We start from the raw sequence: 22182 nt of genomic DNA, 5'->3' as shown, positions 1-22182 counted from the left end.
TCAAAAGCACACTGTGAGGCTGGTATTCTTAGCTACGTTTAACAGATGGCAACCGACCTTCAGGGAAGTTAAGTAACGTTCCCAGGGTTGTATACCTAGTAATTGGCAAAGTGAGATTTAAACCAAGGAAAATCGGATTTAAAACCCAACCAAAGCTGATCTAGTCCTTAACGTTAAATCAGCGTGCTATATTCTTAATCAAAAATCTGTACAAAATTCCAGTTTAATATCTCCTAAAAATCACATTATTAGGGAGTTTAAGTTTAAAAGATTCTATGATTTTAATATGCAGTTGCGCCGAAGGAAGCGGTAAGTCACCCACTGATCCGAAAATAAGATTTCTGTTTTAAACACTCATTCACACAGACATCTGTTTTCAAGCATGCTAACAGCCCCATATACCTGGGACTCAAGACTCATCGATTTGCTAGAGCTACTGTTTTATCTTCACTCTCTCCTGAACACACTGGAGACTATAAAGTTGAGGAACTGCCTCCTGTCAGACTTCTGGCTTTTGAACTGGAAGGAGGCGGACCAGGTGCACTGGCCTTTCCCTGTGGTACCTGCAAAAATATTCATCTGCCTGCAATTAGGGCCTCGGACAGTCTGTCCAAACCTGCCAGGGCTAAGCGCTGCAGGAACGGAACATCGACTTTTGAAACTGTGTGCTTGCCCTCAGGTTTCTGAACCGCTCCTGCTTGCATTATTATTCTGGGGCACGCTGTAGTTCTAAAATAGGTAGGATAAAAGATTTTGAGGAAGGCCTCAGCTATCACTAAGGGAGGAAGAGGCAAACTTCACATACTAAATATAGGACACACAACAACAATTATCAGTGATAATCGGTGATGTTTAAAGAACCAGCTGATGTGTCCCTGGAACATATAAAAACAAAACAAAAAAACAACTACCGATTGAAGTTTTAAAGTTGATTTAAATGCATGTCGCGGCAAAATAAAAACATGCAATTTTCTGTCTGTACTTTCCATAAAAGGATAGTGGTAAAAGAAACATGTAGAAATTTAACAATAACCAATGGATTGGGTTTTAAAAGTTCACCTTCATCATGATTTTGATAGTTCACCCACCCACACAAAATCCTTTAAATCCCAAGGTAGACAATACAGTGCACATTTACAAAGAAAAACATCACAAAATAATACGATTATAGCACAACTAAGTGGAAGAAGAAAGAGACCAACTTGAAAAATATTAAAGGTTGGTAAAGGCAGGTAAGTAGAGCAAAATTAGGAGACATACAGAGACTTTGGGGAAATTCTGAATGGGTTATCTGCTTCTCTTTTTTTGTTTTTTTTTTTTTTTAAAGAATGTATTTTGCTGCTTTAGGATGAAATGTTTTGTTTTGTTTTTTTGAAAGATTTTATTTATTTATTTGACAGAGAGATAGCAAGAGCAGGAACACAAGCAGGGGGAGTGGGAGAGGGAGAAGCAGGCTTCCAGCCAAGCAGGAAGCCCCATGTGGGGCTCGATCCCAGGACCCTGGGATCATGACCTGAGCCAAAGGCAGACGCTTAATGACTGAGCCACCCAGGCGCCCCGGGTTATCTGCTTCTCTTATCACCCATGCTCTTGGTTGTCATTACTAATTTTACCTTAAAATGTAACGCTTCTCTATTCCCTAATCTGTGTATCACTGGTATTCTTCTTATCTTTTTCCTGACTGTTGTCAATTTTGTGGCTCAGAATGTGGGGAAAAGAAAAGACATCTTATTTAAGTAAATGAACACGAGAACAAGAAGATCTTGTATGTACACACAAAAAAAGAAGAAATTGCCTCAAGTGGAGAAGGGAACAAGCCATGGGACAATTTTTCAGTTGCAGCTTTCCCTCCCATCAGAATGATGTTCGACTCTTGTGGTTGCTTATGTCACCTGGAAGGAAGGTTTGGGTTTGTGAGCTTGGGTGCATATGAAACGTTGCTTCCTCATAATCAGAAGGCTGGCAAAGGAGGGGAAGCCGACTTCAGTTACGCGGTGGTCCCTTCATTCCAGACTTCAGGTAATAACAGTTAATCCTCTGTGGGGCATAACTGATGCAAGAAAATGATCATAACATGTATGTTCTACCTAACTGCATGTTCTTCTAAAATTAGAAGTTTAGGGAAAAATGATATGTGCAACAATACCCAATAAAGTATTGAAAAGGGAACACAACTGAAGCTGGAAAATTAACACTAACGTGGAATCTAACTATCCCTTGGGTGTCTTCAATAACTCTCAAATCTTTGTTTCTGTGGGAGGCAGAGTGTGAACCACCACCAGGGGACTGGGCCTCAGGCCTATGCCATGTGGCCATTTCTGCAGTAGCTTGGGGCGCTGCAGGGGAGCGGTGTGAGTGTCATTCGAGGCCCTCCAGGCACCCCCACAGTGGAGCATCTGCACCTCACTCAGTGCTGTCTGAGCCCTCTCTCTTCCCCAACCCAAGCTGGGCTGCAGGGTGACGGGCCACCGCTGCTGGCATTTACACAGAGAGCAGGTTATAACTTTATTCTCCATGCTTTTGAGTTAATTTTAAAAATTAATCGGTGTGCCTGGGTGGCTCAGTCGGTTAAGCATCCATCGGACTCTTGGTTTCCGCTCAGGTCATGATCTCAGTGTCGTGAGATGGAGCCCGAGGTCAGATTCCAGAGTCAGTGAGGAGTCTGCTTGAGATTCTCTCTCTCCCTCTCCCCACTCACACTCTCCCCTCCTCTCTAAAATAAATAAATAAAATAAAATCTTTAAAAGCAAACAAACAAAAAACTAATCGCAAGCAGTTGCTAAACCAAAATGACATAATGCAAAAGGACAATAAACATTTGATGAAAATGGTAAAAATTTTTATTTTGAAAATTTTCTCCTTAGCCTTTTTTTTTTTTAGATTGTATTTATTTATTTGACAGAGAGAGACACAGCGAGATGCTTAACAAGCATCTGAGCCACTCCTTTGTCTTGAGAAGAGCGCTTCTTTCAACACACTGGGAATCTTTTAATCTCTAAGTCAAAAGCTATAATTGGGGGAGGGGGGAAGCGTCATAAGAAAATGGTAATGAAAAATATCCCAAAGGGCAAATAAAAGAATTGCAGTCAAGAAAGAGAAGAATGAGGACCAAAAATAGTAGGAAAGAAATTAGGTGAGACAGGTGAGGTATGTATTTCCTCTTTTCAGGGAAACGGTCAGAAATGTCATATAAAAAATGATTAAAATTTCATTGAAAACAACTATTTAAAAACAAGGAGAACAGAAAATACTTTATAAAAAAGCGGTATCTTTTTTCATTTAGATATAAATGTTTGTAAACATATGCGCAGAAGAATATGGGAATAGAGCATTTCTTAACTCAATCAAAATAATGTACTTTATAGTTCTCTTCTTAAAGAAACTTAAGTCCTGTAACTATGCTGTAGGACAGGGTAGGGTGCAGGAGGGCGGGGGGGGGGGCGCGGAATGCAGATGCTGATATTATTATTTAAAACTCCTGTCCTGGGTGTTATACGAAAACAATGAATCCTGGATCACTACATCAGAAGTAATGATGTATTGTATGGTGACTAACATAACATAATAAAATAAAATTTAAAAAATAAAAAAATAAAAAATAAAACTCCTATCCTCCAATGCCCCACTGAATTACAAAGAATGGAAGTTGGCTTACCTTTGGCTATCGTGGGCATCTGAAAAGCAATGCTGATTACTCCCACCAAATCTCCCAGCGGAATTAAGGATCTCAAAATGGACCGGATTCTGATGGCTTCCCCCTTACCAGCATGAATCAACTAGGGAAGAAAAATAAAGGAACATTAGAAAATCTTTGTGAAATCAATGTTATAATTCCATCCAGAAAAATCTCAAGTATGGGAATCCAAGTCTAAAATACTTTTCTGTTCATGATACCTATAAAGTTAGACCTCTCGCAGAAATGGTTGTTTCAGGCTTACATTTCAGACAGGTATTTACTTGCCCCAGTTTTATTGACATCAGCATATGCCGATTTATGTATTACAAAGCAAAAAATTATCTTTAGACCCAGAATATATAGTAATAGTTATGACTGATTTAGCCTCTTTCTTGCTTGGGGTTGAAAATATAACTGTATATCCATCTCTACTCCACACAGATTTCTCCCCAGGAAGGGTGTGTAATGTGTGTGTGTTGGGGCGGGGGTCGGGGAGAGAATGGTGAATAGGAACCGTAACAGGTTTTTCAGACCGTCACTGGCTAACCAAGCACCTGTGAAGATCGTAAATCTGACCCTTCGAGAATCTCAGCCAGGCTCTGGAGCAGACTGCAGGCTTCCAGAACCTGGGTGCGCATCTGCTTCCTTCCCCACGAGGTGCGAAACACAAGGATAATTTCTCACACACAGGAGGTCCTCAACCAACAGTTACAGAAGATGAGTAAACACAGAAGTGCACGGTTAGTCCCTTATTGAATCACTTCGTTTTTTTCCTCCCACTGATAGAATAAAAAACTATTTATTAGCTAATTTCTTGGTTCTTTTGATCTTTCACTTGAATGGAAAAAGAACGAATGCTGTAAGCATAAACCTTTTTGTCTGCAATCACCTCCAGCATACAAATTTTTGATAATCTACTCCCATTTCCCAGGATGAAAATCTCATTAGTGGCAAGGTCAGCTTTTATAAAAATCAGGCTCTAGGTTTGCTAACATTCTGACATTTCTCCATGCTGTGATTCCTCCCTGTTCACAATGAAAGCTTATATCAAGAGGACATGGAGGTTTTATCCTACAGCTGAGAGAGAAAGGGACACCCCTCCCCCCAAAAAAGAAAAGAAAACACAACACAAAAACAAACACCCCAAACCTCCATAGATGCTAAGGGTGCTCTGGGAGCAAAGGACCCTTTGCTTCACGCTCAGACCCGTTTAGAAGCGTATTTGCTTTCTACCCCAGCACCACTCACTGTGTTTCAATCTCCGTGTCGTTTCCCATTTCCAGCTCACGAGGCCGATTTTAGGAGCCCTAACTAGCATTTTTAAAATGAGTATAATAGAATGAAACAGATCAGGATAAAATAAAGTAAAAGTTATCCAAATGCATTACAGAGTAAAAGGAAGTACCGTTCCGTGAAACTTAATTTCTTCTTGATTGAAACGTTGTGGAAAATGCCAACCCATCGATCCTGAAGAGCTGCTTCAGAATCGCAACTGCCCCCACCCCCACTGCCCCTCAGCCAATGACACGAAATGGTGTACTCCAAGAAAATGACTCTTGACAGAAAGGGTTGCTCCCTGCATGCACTAAATGAGGAGAGGAAATTTATAGGAAAACATTGTTTTCTTCTTCAAGTGCTGAGTTTTAGAGATACACGAGCAACGTGGCTCTTCTACTAATGACTTGTCCTGAAATCTCATTACTAATTTCTACAACCAAGACATTTCCAACTACATAAGCACTTGCTCAGCAATTAGGCTGCAGCTCTTATTTTTAATGAAGCGTGGAGATTATTGGTTTTGGATGCTGTTATCATCTTCGCCCGCTATGGATTTCTTCACATAGATGGATAAGCCAGGACCGCCGCTCTCAGGCGGCAAAGCACTTACATGCATTTCAGGAGCACAGCGTCCTAAGAGGTCGATCAAAGCTGCATAAAAGGTCATGATGGCGTTCCCCATGTGGATAGTGTCATCCTCCTGCTCTTCTGTGTCACTTTCATGGATTTTTTTCAAAAGAAACAGAGAGCAAAGCAAACAGGATAATAAAGTGACATTTCAGATTTTTTGCATATTTCTTGGAGGAAAGGGATCCCCAAGATAGTTCATTCTGCCTCTTCTGGCAGACACATCCTGTGTGTGATGAATTTGCACCTTGACATTTTTAAAGGAAAATGACCTTAAAGACCAGACACCAAAAACACATTTGTGGGAAATTTGATAATAAGAGTCCTTCAAAAGGGAAAAAAGAGGAATTGCCAATTTGATGGATTCTGCTTATTTCTAGGGGCAGATCAGGCTTTGTTTTAACAAAGAAAATAACTAATGAAAAGACTTGGTAAGTTTAGACTACTTTTGAAAACAGCGTACATTTTAGAGAAAGGGTGACAAAGATCTGTCCTATAAGGTAACACAGGTAAGGCACTCAGGACAGCGCTTTGCCCAGATTAAGTACTTCAGAAATGTGGTACCATTTACTTACCTATGTCTTTACCATCTCCTCTACCTCACCCATCCACTCCCCAAAATCCAACATGTCTCCCTCCCCACCTCTGTGAGAAAACACAGAGGTTCCATTATCTTGCGGGTAAGAGACAAATCTAGATGGGCCTTGGAAGAGCCCATCATTTTTCCTCCCTTGGTAGTTCAGGTGGGCTCAGCAGTCTGCAGGGTGACAGCGAGGCCTTGTTGAAAACATCATCCCGGCATGCAACACTGCTCCCAGGGCCCCCATGTGCCCACCCACCACTGTGGTCCCAGACCGGAGACCCCTGATGTATTTTCCATTACTTAGAGAAACTGAGGGCCCCCTAGTCCCTCTGTGGCCAATTGACAAACACGTAAGAAGGCCTTGGAGGACCTCCCAGTCTGAAACCATCTTGGTCTTGGCGTGGACAGAACATGTAAGGGCAGTCTATGTATGGAAGAATGACGGTTTGCAGAACTGCTCTGCTTGGAAATTTGCCTCCAGTAAGCCCTGTATTCTGTCTTTACCAGCGGTATTAATAGGACACTCACCTCCACAGATAAAAACTGAGAAGTGACATGCCTGGATTGACTTATGTCTACTGTTGGAATCAAGTATTAGTAACGTATACCATGGATAAATGTAAGGTAGTTACTGCCTGCCCTATCTGCCATAACACCTTAACCAAGCATTTTACTCCTCAGAATGACAATATCCCCTTTTCTGGACTTTAACACCATACTAGTTAAGCCCCCCATTCTCTCACTAAGGTCTTACTTTCTTACTATTATCTTGAAAATTCATTCCAGCTAGCTCTCCACTAAACCCTACTACAATTTCAGAGGCTCACCTGCCATCATTTGTAATAACTCACTTTGCCATAGCCTCCTAGAAAAATTCACAAAATACATCTCCTCCTACAACCTAAACTTCTCCCTGCTAAATCCACCCAATCTTCCTTAGTTTTCTCTTTTTCATTCAACCTACTCCCACAGCAAATTCCATCCATTCTTCCAGGCCTAATTCACTGTATTTTCAAGGGCAGAAATCATGAGCACCAGAAAATGATATTGCAATTGACAGAATGCAAATCATGTTTTATAAAATTTCAAGTCAAGGAACATGATTTACTCTTAAATAAGAGTGTGTATATTAGACCTACAGTGTTTTACTGGACCCGCTAGTTGGTGAGGGACCATCTCGAGAAGGATCCTCGGCTATTTTAATGGCTTCTTCCATGGCCGCGAGCAGACCATTCCCACCTTCCCCTCTCAAAGCAGGACCGAAACACTCGGGCCTCCGGATGAGCAGCCTCACCACGACGTTAGCATTCTCTTCCACGCTCTCCCCTAAAATCAAACGAGGAACAAGAGTAAATAAACACTGGTTATGTGGACGTTCTGAGCAAATAAATGTTATACTAATTCATTTATACTTAAAGAAAAATAACAAAAACCAAAGAACATAGTCACTAATAAAGCTAAAATTCAATTCAAATCACTAGTTTTATGTACACAAGACACAGTAAGTTTCTTCTTTTGTACTCACAATTTTCAAAGTAAAGAAAAGCATTATAGAGGCATAAAGTATTCATTTTTGTTAATTCTTTATAGGAAATGAAGCCATTAGCCCACCTATTATTAGAACCCAATTATAAAAGTCTGTAAGAATTTGTAACTGCCTAAAATTTTTAATTTAATAATAAAGGCAAAGCATTGCTATTGAAATATTAGAAATTAAATTATTATTGTGGAAAAAAGTACTGATTATAAAATATTCAATTTCTTTACTAATATTTACTTCCTTCATGAAAATGCTGGAATATACCATTTTTGATGTATCTATTTTTATGCAGTTTTAATCATGACCAAAAAAGACCCCAAGCAATCAGTCCTACCATTACAGAAGACAGCAAATCTGAGAAAGTCAAGGTATCTTTCCCCCTCAACTGGATTCCATCCAATGTCCGGATAACCCTTAGACACCAGCATCTGGCAGCTCTGCAGTCCACAACCAGCCAAATATCGAACTACCTACAAAAAAGATGATAAGCAAAAGTGTTATCCTGTGGGTAAGGAGTCATTAGATGCTAACACTACACATGACAAGTGATATCCTCAAAGGTTGGTTTAAAATGCATGTGGTTTTGCAAGTTCTTTTTAATCCCATGACAATCCACATGAACTCCCTGCAGTAAAACCTTAGAGTTAAGAAATATTTACAAATCATAACAAAGTGCTATCGTAATAAAAATATTTATGAATCAACTCTGTGAAAGAAAAATATTCCTAAGTTTCATATTATTTAATTTGAAACTTGTATCTATAAATGTCATGATATTTGGGGGGGCCTGCCTGGCTCCGTCGGGAAATCAGACGGCTCTTGATCTCAAGCTCATGAGATCAAACCCCATATTGGGTGTAGAGCTTACACAAAAACAAAAACAAGGGCGCCTGGGTGGCTCAGTTGGTTAAGCGACTGCCTTCGGCTCAGGTCATGATCCTGGAGTCCTGGGATCGAGTCCCGCATCGGGCTTCCTGCTCAGCAGGGAGTCTGCTTCTCCCTCTGACCCTCCCCCCTCTCATGCTCTCTCTCTATCTCATTCTCTCTCTCAAATAAGATCTTTAAAAAAAACAAAAACAAAAACAAAAACAAAACACACAATATAAACGTCACTGGTATTTGATAAAAGTTGAAAATGTCAAAAGACATCTGACCCCAGTGTAAACCCGGATTCCATCTGAGGTATTCAAAGACCCACCTGAGATACAGTGATATTCCATTTGGAATTTACTTCCAAAATTATATTATCAAATTAATGCGGGGGGGATATATTTGAGAAAACACACAGAGAAATAGAAAAAACTAAGCTTAGGTTCAAATATCCTTGGATTCAAATCCATCCTGCATTACTTACTGGATCATTCTGTGCCATGATTTCATGGTCTATAAAATTTGGGATAGTATTAAGTACCTTTCAGTATCATTGAATTTAACACAAAGTTTTCTGCTTATCTTTGCCTTTTAAATTATTGTTTTATATGAATGCTGATCCTTTACAGTATTTCACAACTGATCCAGTTTTAAAAGAACTCCCTAAGTTATTATCAATGGTAGTAGATTGTCAGACAAACAACTTATCAATCAAGTTACACCTAGCTCAAGCTAAAGCAGGTTTAAAAAGAAATAAGTAACACAGCTAAAAATATTTTGTGCCAACTTTATCTAACTATAATTTATGTACAATAAATGCATCTATTTAAAGTATAAATTCAAGGTGCCTGGGTGGCTCAGTCTTAGGTTAAGCAACTGACTCTTGATTCCGGCTTAGGTCATGATCCCAGGGTCATGAGCCTGAGTCCCACAAGGGCTCAGCGCTGAGTGTGGAGCCTGCTTAAGATTTTCTCTCTCCCCCTCTCCCTCTGCCCCTCCTCCCCACCCTGCTTGTGCATGCACATGCACACTCTCTCTCTAAAAAGGAAATAAAAAATTAAAATATAAATTCAGTGAGCTTTGAGAGATTTATACTTCTGTAAAAACACACCCCAGTCAAGATGCACAACATTTCCATCACTCCTCAGGCCCCATCCATCCTCCCTGCATGCGATGGCCTTAACAATCTTCTTTGTAACACTACAAATTAGCTTGTGTATTCTAGAACATTTATATATGCAATCATCCAGTATGTATCCTTTTATGCCTGGCTTCTTTCACTCAGAATACTGATTTTGAGATTCATTTACACTGTAGCACATGTCAGTACTTCTTTCCTTCTTATTGCATAATAACAGCATTCCACAGCACATGGAAATCGTCCACATTTCCTTATCCATTCATCAGTTGATGGACATTTGAACTGTCCCCAGTTTTTGGCTAAGATGGGTAACGTTGTTACCAACATTCATGTACACACATTCCTATTTCAATTAAGTATCTACAAGTAGGAAGGCTAGGTATATATATATGTCTATGACAGATATATGTTTTATTAAGAAACTTATTTGTTAAGTTAGGGGCGCCTGGGTGGCTCAGCTGGTTAAGTGTCCGACTCTTAATCTTGGCTCAGGTCATGATCCCAGGGTTGTGAGATCAAGCCCTGCCTGCATCAGGTTCTGCACTGAGCATGGAGTCTGCTTAAGATTCTCTCTCTCCTCTCCCTCTGCCCCTCCCCTACCACGCTCTCTCTCTCTCTCGGGGTGGGGGGGGGCAGGGGCGGGGGCGGGGGGATTTAAGTTAAATTTGTTAAGAACCTGCCAACCTGCTTTGCAAAATGACTCTACCATTTTTCATCTCAACAGCAATAGATGAAAGTTCCGTTGCTCCACACCCTCCAAAATGTTTGGTATCATCAACTTTTTAAATGTCAGCCATATTTCAGTGTGTAGGTTAAAAGATTTTAAAATATGTATGAGAGAAAATGCTCCCAAGGGTTAGTCGAAGATGCAAAGCTTTGTGATCCAATCCTGGCAAGTCAGAAGTGTTTGGGAAAGAGTTCACTCTTTCATGCCTTCACCAGCTGTGCAATGATGACTTATCCAATGCCAATGTTGTTCTCGAAGACCGGAATAAAGTAGTGAACAACAGAGAAAAAACATGCCCTGAACTCATTGGCCTTACGTTATGATAGGGAGCGGATTTTTTAAAATACTCAAATGTTTATTTTATATAAATAACACGGAAATGTATATTTCTGTATATAATATACAAATATATTTCTCCAACTGTTGGAAAATAAAGCAGTAAAGAAGACAAGACAGGAAACAGAGAAGAGGTTTCAATTTTAAATGGCAGGGACATGAAGAGCTAACAAAAAGGTGACTTTGATCAATGACTAGAAGGACGTCAGGAAAAGAGCCATGAAGACATCTGGCAGAAGAATCCTGCAGATGGAGGGAAGAGCAAGCACAAAGTCCCTGCGGCAGGAGCGTACCTGGCAAGTTCCCACAAGAGCAAGGGGACCAGTGTGGTTGGAGCAAATAGAAAAGATCAGGAGAACGGCAGGCAATAAGAGGGATATGTGAAATCAGATGGGTTAGAAGCCATTATGATGCCTTTAGCTTTTACTTGAAGTGAGATGGTAAGTATCAGGAAGAGTTGTGGACACCGGATTAATCCGCTTTTTTTAAGAGGCTCATTCTGGCTGCCAAGTAGGGGAGCCAGGAAGGATCAGGAAGACCACTTAGAAAGCAATCACAATGACAATGCAGGGGAAACTTATCTATGTTCCAGCAAACATGCATGCAGCCTCAAGCGCTCAGAGCACAGGGTCTTAGTATGTCAGTGACGCCTTGCATTGGAATATATGTCTACACGATACAAAATGTACTTTGAAATGTTAAAACCACCTCTGAAAAAATTGGAACTGTATGACTAAAGCAAAAGTAACAACAAATACGATGAAAGGACAGAAACCCACAGGACAGAAACTTCCCTTTCCAGAGGAAAATGTACGTGATCAGAGGAAACACTTGATCTCAACTTTCCTGTTCTTTGTAATTTACAATTATACGTTCTATGTAATATATGTAACATGTTTATAATATACTATATTTTATAATTGTGTCAATATAATTACAACTCTATTATGGTTATACTTCAGTAGTCTTGAGAAACGACTAGCATGACTCACACAAACACAAGGGGCGAGGATGTTGCTTACCTTTTCCAAATCTGGCTCACGCAGAGCTAAGGCCAGTTCATTATTATCCATCACTGAGGCGGCTGCCACATCCAGTGGTGTTGAACCTCTCATAGCTGGTGAGGCTGTTAATTCAAACGAAGTTGAGACAAAACCTGGATTGTGCTACAACTATGGATTCCATATAAAAACACTGTCCCTTAAAATTTCATTTCTAAATACAACACATACTGCATTAATCTAAAATTACTTTGCATTAAAGTTTAAAATTTCACATAGTATGTATATTGTTTTTATCTTAAGGATTAAATAAAAGCCATAATTTACTTACCAAGACCAACACTGCTGTTCTCCAATAAATAGCTGAGATGATCAAACATAGCTTTTTGATTCTGCCTACTTATACGACAGAAGTAACAAAGGAAACGGCAACAGTTGGCCACCATCTTGGGAAAAGTGATTTCCTACATAAAGAGCATTTAGTTAGCTGTGAGAGCAAATGGTCTTCAGAAAACTGAGTTCAGAAGTTGAGGTCCAATCACATTGTCAACCCATGTGGGCCCATGTCTGCCAAGTTTCAGATTCTAAAGCCTTCAACTCACCTACTCCTTGAGCCACTGAAAATCAAAGCCGACACTAATTTAGAAACCTCATTACCATCAAGGGGGTGATCTGGAACTAATCCACAGCCCTAAATCTATAGGTGGCATAAACCTGATTTAGCAATCAGGCAGACTTGGTTGTGATTCCTGACTCACACTGTGAACTGTGCTTCCTTGGGAGACTACTTAGTCTCATTGAATCGATTCTGTAAAAGTGGAATGAAATGGATAATAATACTTAATTTAGGAAAGAGAGGAAAAGTTCAATGAGACCTTTTATGAAAAATACCCTATTTCCTCCTTGAAACCACATTAGGGCATTCCTATCATAAGTGTTGTTGTTTTTAAGATTCTAGGAGTCACATCTTCCCTGATTTGGACATGACTCATCTGCTATGATGAACACCCTGACCAGAAGGCCTGCATGCTAGACCCCACCAAATACATCTCCCTTAAGCGCCTAATCTTGTTCTAGTATACCCCCAGAGGATCCCTGGAGTCTCTCCTTAACAGAGTATTTTATAAATATCTTTATGAGTCTGTCTAACTGGTGAACTGAACATGAGAAATATGAACGGTTCCCTATTTTGAAAAATACATCTTAAAATTTCAAAAAATAGTGAAATATATTTTGTAAATCATAGATCATAAAATTATACTGATTCACATGAAATTGTTATATTACTCTATTCACTAGGTTTTGAAGGTTTGAAAGTTTGAAAAGTTTCACTTCATCTTAACTTTGAATCACTTAAAAAAATTCACTTTATAGTCTTAAAACAAATACTCCAGGACATCATCTTCAAATTTTGGCCTGGATCAGGAATTTAGCAGAACCAACTGCCATCTCAATTAAGGGGAACGTCTGGGTCTGAAGAACATGTTTGTGTTTTGGACTTTCAATCTGATGGGCTTTAATTTATAATTAAAAATTTTTTAAATAGTAAAGTATTAACATTTACAGTTTCTAACTAACCACTAAATAGGAAAAGTTTAGGAGGCCGCAAATTACACAGCACAAGAGAGAAATTGTTATCAATATCAAAGGAAAAAATAACTAGTAGCATAGCCAATTCTCAATCTATAAGGTTTGCTTTTTGTTCTGTTTTGTTTTTGCAAAAGGTGTTCTTTAAAAAACAGTCCTCCTAAGAGGATTTAAGAAACCCTCATTAAGAATATGCAGTGTATGTACTCTAGGAGTTACATTCATTGGCATCTTAATAGTCAAGGGTTATCCTTTACCTTGGACTGTCCACCTCCAAGGACATTCACCATGACCTCCATCACTGTCTCGTGCATCCCAAGTGCCCTCATGAGATTAGGATGCTGGTAAAACACTTTATTATTCATGATATCCCTAGAAAGGACAATATCGGTTTGGGGGGTGAGAAGCACAGAGGGCAGAGAAAATTTTAAATAAAAATTTATGTGAGATCCTGATAACAATTCTGGAAATAATTACTGGCATGAACAGAAAAGTAAGCTCAATCATGATGAAAGTTAATAAAAGCAAAAGTTAGTAAGCACAACTAATTGAGTTTTCCTCAAAAAATACTGATAGCCCCTCAAAAATAGTATACAAGTTATCTACTCTTTTCAGATACAAGAAATGTACTAAATATGTAAACATTCATCTATATGAAATATATTTTTGGACACTTATCATTCCTAATTTTATGTATATCCAAACATCTGTTCATTCTTCTTTAGCGCAGAAATATGAATCAGTTATACCATGTTCTATGAAAATTCCTATATAAATTATTGATATACAAGTATCTGCTTTTCATGTAGGATACTTTTAGTACTACCTTCAGTATTTGTATGTTTAATAACAGTAGTGTTATTTCTTACTACATTTGTGTTATCTTTCCAGAGATCTGCTTATAAAGGATTTATATTCTCAAAGAGAAACTGAATACCCATCAAGTCCAGGTACAAGTAATACAACAAATTAAAGTTGACATTTGATTTGAAAAACCAGCAGCAGCTGATACCCAAAATGTTTCATATTATCATGATTTCATTATATGTTATTATGCTATGTATGTAAAGGTATTCCTAAGGATATTAATGCTCCATAGTCATTAAAAATAAAGAACTCTGCTGATTTTTATTTGAACATAAATCAGATCAATACAGGAGGTTTTTTTTTTTTTTTCCCTACAAGACACTTCCTGTCACAGCTCTAACAAGAAAATTTTAGAATGCGCAGCCTACAAGAAAGCAAGCTTTCCCTGCAGATCTCATCTCCTTAGTTGACTCACCTCTTCATTTGGTCATATGCTAACTTTTAGTTACTCCACGTATATCAAGACAGTGAAACAGTAGAATTCCTGTATAATGAATCTTTTTTTAGTTTTAGTTTTCCGCTTTTAATTGAGTTTAGTTTTGCCTTAATGACAAGAGTTTATAGATAGCACAACTCAAAAAAAAATGACATGGGGGCCGAGGACTAAAATAGGTCTGATCTATTTTGTGCAAGAACAAATGGAGTAAAGAAAGGCCTCCTTTTCCCTCACATAAGACAGCAACATATTTAGTAGGAGAACCTTCAATTTTCAAACCACAGTTGTAATCACAGGAATTGTTCTTTCGTTATTTCAAATCCTTTTGTATGACCCAACTTTGGACAATATTGTATTGAAAAAGTCTTGTTTGCCTTTCATTCTAGGTAAATTAAGTGGATTTATAATTCTACCACTTGGTAGGCAGGTTGTCATTTACTAAATGTGTCCTTTGAGAAATATTTCTAATACCACAAAAACATAACTTTTTATTTTGTTTTATAATCATTGTGAGTTTTATCACTACTGAGTGATTTATGTGTTAACAGCACATACTACTGTTATATGTTCATTTGAGAAGAAAGTGCCCTGTATTTCCTGGAAGGCTTCCTTTCTCATGTGGTTAATGAAGATCACTCATGTGAAGCCCTTTTCAGTTAGACTGAAGTATTAATATCCAAAAAAAAAAAAAAAAAAGATTCACGCTGATACAATTATAAAGACCACCAAATTTGCTTTTGTTTTTTTAAGCTTTTCTGTTCTTTTGTTCCGTTAGTATATTTATTTTTAGTGTGCAATAATAACAATTTTGGAATATAACCTTCAGGCTTATTAATGACTGCAAACACTTGACAGGTCTAAGGGCAATACATAGTATTGTGTTCTGCATGTACACAAATAATACTACACAAACTGAGTCTTTCTATACTATTATTTTTTACCCACAGGATAATTTTTTAGATCAAAGAAAACAGTGGTTATTCTATTCCATTAGTTTTTTGAAGAACCAACTCTAGGTTTCTTAAAGCTTTTTACTGTTTCCTTACATCCTTTTTTATCCATGTCAATAATTACTTTCATTCTCTCTTCTTTATCTAATATTTATGTAACTAGATAAGCTTTTTTGGCAGAATATTTGTATTCTATCTCACTTTTCAACATTCTACATTCGATTTCTACATCCTTATGTTTCGGTATCTTTTTCTTGCAGACATCAGAAAGCTTAATTTAAGCTTCTATTGTTCTTCTATTTTTATAATCCCAAACTACGCAAGCTCGTGAATGATTCCCAGATTTATGCATATATGCGCCAATAATGCACTCACTGAAACTTTTGCTTCCCGTTCTTTCTCTCTGAATTCCATTATCTTTTCTCTAATGTGCAGCCTTTAGAAGGTCTTTCAATGGACCGTAAGTAAATATTCTGAAATATCTTTGTTTTGCCATCACTCTTAAAATATGGGATATAAATCCTCATCTCCAAATCTCCATGAAGCACAAGGTCATGGTGTGGCATTCTCAGTTGAGTAACACATTCTAAATTGATGGTTATTTTCCATCAGAATTTGTGAGTGTGGTATTCCATTGAGTAATGATCTCTAGTTTTGCCGTTGAGAATTCCATATACTGGCGGGGGTTTTTTTGTAAGTATTCTGGCTTTTCTTTCAACTTGCTTTGAAAATAGTCTATTCATCACTGGTTTTATGGCAGTTTCACTAGCCTATGCAGGTGAAGATGTGGAGCTACCTGTGCTTTGGGATAATCTGTGAATTCATGCTCTTCATCGATTCTGAAAATCTCAAGCCAATAGCTCTTGAAATATTCCCATTCCATAAATCATCTATTCTGTCTTTTCCAGAAATCCTGTTTACCGTAACCTGGACCTTCTTATACTCTCCCTTCGGTCTCGTAACTGCTCTTTCGAATTTCCTTATCGTTACCTCTCAGGGCTACAGTACTCAGTAATTTTCTCAGATCTATGATCCAACTTACTAATTTTCTCTTCAGCTTATCCAATTTAATTAATTTACTGTTTTTAAATGTCATTTATTTTATTTTTCATTTCTAGAAACTCTATTTGGATCTTTTTCAGATCTTCGTGGACTTCTCTCCACATCTTATTTTTGGAGAATTGATTTATTCCTTTGTATTCCTAACCATTTTAAATATAGTCACTTATGTTCTCTTTCTGGCATTGCACTATCTGAAGTTCTTGAAACAGGTGTTGTGACCCCACTACTATTGTATTTGTAGACCCCTGCTTATGGAGGATTTTTCCTTAGGAGCTTTGTAATTTTGATCGTAAGCTAATCATTGGTAGTATTTAGTTTTCTCCTGCAAGGTTTCACGGTGACTTAAGTTGAGAAAGTATACGTCCGGGGCCAACTGTTACATTCTCGGTTTGGGACTCCTTAGACCACACATGAGATATAAACGTTAATCCCCAAATTCACACAGGAAGCACACCTATGGTATTGAACTATCAGAAGAACTGCATTGTTTTCCCCATTCTTTTTTCAAGGCCCAGTGGATATAGACAAAACACCTTATTATTTCCTGCTGGTGAGTGTTTTTCTCTGCATGGATTTTAATGCGTTTTTTATTAATCTGTATTTTTTACATATGATTGCACATTACTGAAAAATTAATCTTAAAAACCTCTAAAATATGTGCTGCATATCATAGCCACCTTAGCATCTAGTTGTAAAATTAGTCACATTTTGCTGTTGAGCAACTTTTCTATTTAGCTTAAAAACATGTCTAGAAAAGCAACAATCTCATTTAATAATGATATACAGAAATACCTCACAAATATGGCAGATTTGGATCCAGCTCACAGCAATAAAGCAAATATTGTAATAAAGCAAATCAAATAAATTTTTTTGGTTTTCCAGTACATACAAAAGTTATGTTTACAATACACTATAGGTTATTAAGAGCGTAACAGTATTATGTTTTAAAAATCAATGTAAAAGAAGAAGATAGCAGGAGGGGAAGAATGAAGGGGGTGAAATCGGAGGGGGAGACAAACCATGAGAGACGATGGACTCTGAAAAACTGAGGGTTCTAGAGGGGAGGGGGTGGGGGCATGGGTTAGCCTGGTGATGGGTATTAAAGAGGGCACGTTCTGCATGGAGCACTGGGTGTTATACGCAAACAATGAATCATAGAACACTACATCAAAAACTAATGATGTAATGTATGGTGATTAACATAACAATAAAAAATTTTAAAAAATCAAAAATACTTTACTACTAAAAATGCTACCATCTCCTGAAATTTCAATGAGTTGCAATCATTGATCACAGGTCACCATAACAATTACGATATAATAAAAAGTTGGAAATACTGTGAGAATTGCCGTCATGTGACAGAGAGACACAAAGTGAGCAAACGCCATTAAAAAAATGGTGCCAACAGACTTGCTCAATGCAAGGTAGTCACAAACCTCCAATTTGTAAAAACACACTATCTGCGAAGTGCAATAAAGCAAGGCACAATAAAAATGAGGCATGCCTGTAATCGAAATAGTGGATTTGTATTAATATACCTACTGTGCAACTACTGGGACAAACAAGTAGAAAGAAGACATTTATAAGACAAAGGTTGTAATAGTTAAATAAATTACCCTAATCCACGAATCATAAGCTTCTCTTCTTCTTTGCCCATTCTTACACTCAGGAGAGAACGAATCTGACCAAGAGATGCCAGCAGGTTGATGGTATCCTCCACGGAGACACCATTTATGGTGTAGGTCTTCGGCAGAGCCCGGACCAGACCCCCAATGCCATCATACTGTCGATGCAGCAACACAAACATGGCCCTCACCAATTCGGGGTCTTCAATGACAGACTCTTGCGCCCATCGGACCATGGTCTCAGAAATCAACTGCTGAAGAGTGGCTGTAAAGTCATTATGGATGTTTTTTTAAAAGGAAAATAATAAGAGAAGACAAATTCGTTGGGCATTTCAACTGTACCTCTCATAGTCCCAAACTAGTAACTATATTTGTACCAGAATTGAAAAGGCTAGGGATATTCTTTGAGGAAAATAAAGTTCACTTCAACATTTTATATATATGTCAGTAAAAATGAGTTATGAACATGCAAGGATAAAAATACACAAGCTTTTCCTTAAAAACTCCTCTTACTAAGGAATTTAAGCGGTTCAGAATTGCACCTACTTTTTCAAAACTACTGTTGGCAGTCCATAGGGCAATCAATAGGAGTTGTCCTAATACTTTTACTTCCATTTTCCTTGTTCCATTATTTTCCTCCCAGATCTGACATCATATATCCTTATAAAGTCAGTTATGGGCATCCAAGGAATTAACTATTTTTCTCTCTCCTCATTTGAACCATTTGCAAAAGTGACCTCATATAATTATATTTTTACTATAATTTGGATCCTTAACTGTCACTTGAAATGTTTTGATTGTGAAGCTGTATTAAAGTGAAACATTATTCTATACATAGGAGACTACGCGCAATGTGACATGCAGTGTAGTACACATAAAAGCAACAGAATTGCCAAACCTCCTGAAATAAACAGCAAAATTATGAAAGCTAAGTAGGGTTGAAGTGATAAAGACACAAGTAATGAAGTACTAACTCCTAATCCTGGCAGATTTTCAAAAGAAGCTGTTTTACCTGCTTTAATCTATACATTATTTAAGGACAAACAAAAACTACCAATTTTAACTGAATCCAAAATGCAGATAAAATGCCAGTATACCTCCACATGCCTCAAAACCACATTGACATTTTTAATAGGTCAAAATCATAAACGTGATAATGAAAAGTGGTTCATAAGAAACCTTGGACTCTCATTTTGAAGAAGACTTGATTCAAATAAATTTGGTTGTGATACTAAAGAATAAATTTAGGGTTCATTGTATGGATGAAAGGTTCCCATTGTAAGTTAGCACCAAAAAAAAAAAAAAAAAAAAAAACAAAACCCTAAAATTTTTCATGAGTTCATTTTTCTTCTTTCAGTAAAAACTGTTCCTAAACCAGTGCTACATCATAGAATGAATGGGGACTGAGATGTGGGGTAATAAGTAAGATGGATCTCACCAACCTACTACTTGAACCCATTCTGGATGAGAGTTGTGTCTGAGACTCATTGCCCCAGCGCGCTTATTTTCAGAGTATCAGCCGTTACTCTTAAGTAGGATAAAAATGAACCAGAAATGCTTAACGGTTTAGAAAATATCTCAGAACCAAAATATAGTTACAGATACTACTTAAACTTTAAGAAAAGTTTAACTTGGTACAAGAATATTTGAAAGTCAATAGCGTAATAGATAGGAAAGCTAAATTACTCCCTTTGTACTTTCTCTTGATAGTGTCTGATCAAATACCTAAATTTGTAGTCCTCTAGGGAGCCCATCCACCCTTATAAATACTGCTACCTCTCAATCTTTTCCTACAAACCAAGTTTGATGCTGCTGTCTACTTCTGTCAGCCACAGGCATCTACTTAAGAATCTGATTCTTGGAAGCTTCCAACTCAGTTTTCTCACTGGCTCATCTAGTCTGATGTTACTTCGAAGGATGAATAAATGTCAGCAGAGTCGCTTCGCCAGTGCCCTTCCATACTGCTTACAGGATTTCTTGGAGTCACTCTCAACTGGTTTTTCAGCTTGTTTCTTCTTCAGGTATGTCACCTTTTCTACCAGGGACAGCAGGCGGCCCCTAATTGTTAAGTCATTGTTCCCATCCAAAGACCCATCTTCATCCAGCTCAATTCCTAGCAACAGAAAAACAAAGAGAAAGAAGAAAAGAAAACTGCATTTGAAAAACATATACTTAGGAGAAATAATGCTCTGGTTTTGCAACTTTTTCCATTCATAGCTTAAAGCAACCCTGCCATGTCCAAAACATTTGACATTATTGAATTAAGCACTCCTGCTCACTAGCACATGGGTAAAATCCACTCACTGGCCTCTTGTCTTCCTTTCTCTTTTTCTCCTGTTCCGATGGGCCCAGGGCTATTAGTAGCCAAGACAAAATACAAAACTGAGCAGACAGCAAAAAGATGATCTCAGGAGTCAAGATCAATTCTGGTATTTGGTCTGACCCTTAGGCTGACCCTGAGACATGTCTGACTTTAGGGGCTATCTGCCTAGACCTACAGTTTTAACCTGCAAAAAACCTCCTAGGCTTTCAGCCTCCTCATTTGCCTCCAATAATCACAGTGGCATTTTAATAAATTGAGAGGAGAGCAGGCATAATTAGGTATCCTAGTTCAGGGAACGCTTTATGTCTGAAGCAATAATACTACCATTTTAGAGTGCCCCTTTATTTATGGTAGATAATACAACTTTCTGGCACTCGTTTAGTGGCTCTTTATTCATAAGCTGAATTAATATGCAAGGTGATGCTTATATTCTCTTCATTAAAATAAAATAAGAACAATGCAACTGGTGTTACACATCACTTAAGAAATGGCAAATTCATTTTCCTTCACTGGAACACTTTGTCCATATCATGGCTTAAAGGGAAAAGAATCACAGATTCAGAACTTCAAATAAATTCCATTTTAAAAGTTCTTAGAGTAAAAGGAGAGTAAAGCTCCCTTAATAGATTTGGGCTACTGACATAAACTTAATGAAGGATTTCCTTAGGCATTAATTAATTTCAAAAGATACATGCTGCATTTCCTAGGGCAATACTAAAAAGTGCCCCACAACTGGTTTAAATACAACTATTTGTGATCAATTGTCTTTAGACTAAATCAATCTAACACTCATCTCTCTGCCAAAGCATCTGGTTACATGTCTCCATTCCCCCTTTCTATTCTCTGCCACTGAGGAGAAGAGAGAAAAGAAATAAAATTTTGGTTATCTCCTACTTGGTCTTAAAGTCTTTCAGATATCTCTACCTGTCATGACTTTCCACATAGGGTCAGTTAACCATTTTTGCAATAATAAATATTCTTACATGAGCTCCTACCAGGCAACATGTATATTTATGAGCCTATTTACATATATATTAACTTTTGTATCAGTATATGTGTATGAAAAATATACATTTGACAACTAAACAATATTATGAAAACAGTTCAAAACAAAAAAAGAAGTTTGACAAGGAAATAGTAACCAATAAATGAACAAACAGAAATCCTAGAGTTGAAAAATACAAAAACTGAACAATGCAACTGAGAGTGTCAAAGATAGACTTAACCATGCAGAAGGAAGAATCAACAACCTGAAGAATAGGTCAATGAAAATCATGCACTCTGAAGAAAGCCTGTAAGATTTATGGGACACAATGGAAAGCTTCCCACAATATTCAGGATATGGGGATTCCAGAAGGTGACAAGAAAGAAAAAGGGACAGAAAGTATATTTAAAGTAATAGTGGCTGAAAACTTCCCAAATCTGGGGAGAGAAATGGACATGCAGATCGATCGATGAGGCCCCAAAGACCCAAAATGTACTGAACTTGAATAGGGCTACACTGAGACACATGATAATTAAATTGTCAAAAGGCAAAGGCAAAGAAGGAATTT

The 22182-nt window shown here is 37.8% G+C and overlaps 1 protein-coding gene across 1 annotated transcript in view; it reads right to left on the bottom strand.

The window, feature by feature from the left end:
• The window catches only part of RYR2 (ryanodine receptor 2), a 424890-nt gene that overhangs the window by 173291 nt on the left and 229417 nt on the right, over nucleotides 1-22182 (bottom strand). Inside the window, exons 36-44 of the mRNA XM_028104495.2 lie at nucleotides 20276-20419; nucleotides 18298-18571; nucleotides 13624-13738; nucleotides 12111-12243; nucleotides 11801-11904; nucleotides 8039-8174; nucleotides 7304-7490; nucleotides 5565-5670; nucleotides 3656-3776 (exon numbers count right to left, since the gene is read on the bottom strand). Of these exons, the coding sequence (XP_027960296.2) occupies nucleotides 3656-3776; nucleotides 5565-5670; nucleotides 7304-7490; nucleotides 8039-8174; nucleotides 11801-11904; nucleotides 12111-12243; nucleotides 13624-13738; nucleotides 18298-18571; nucleotides 20276-20419 (1320 nt within the window). The remainder of the gene's footprint in view (nucleotides 1-3655; nucleotides 3777-5564; nucleotides 5671-7303; nucleotides 7491-8038; nucleotides 8175-11800; nucleotides 11905-12110; nucleotides 12244-13623; nucleotides 13739-18297; nucleotides 18572-20275; nucleotides 20420-22182) is intronic.

Source organism: Eumetopias jubatus, unplaced genomic scaffold (genome assembly GCF_037043125.1).
Source record: "Eumetopias jubatus isolate StellerSeaLion01/CBP00866 unplaced genomic scaffold, mEumJub1_p1.0 scaffold_17, whole genome shotgun sequence".
NCBI classification, from domain to species: Eukaryota; Metazoa; Chordata; class Mammalia; order Carnivora; family Otariidae; genus Eumetopias; species Eumetopias jubatus.
Note: the sequence above shows the minus strand (reverse complement) of the source record. Positions and strands in the feature narration are given on the sequence as shown.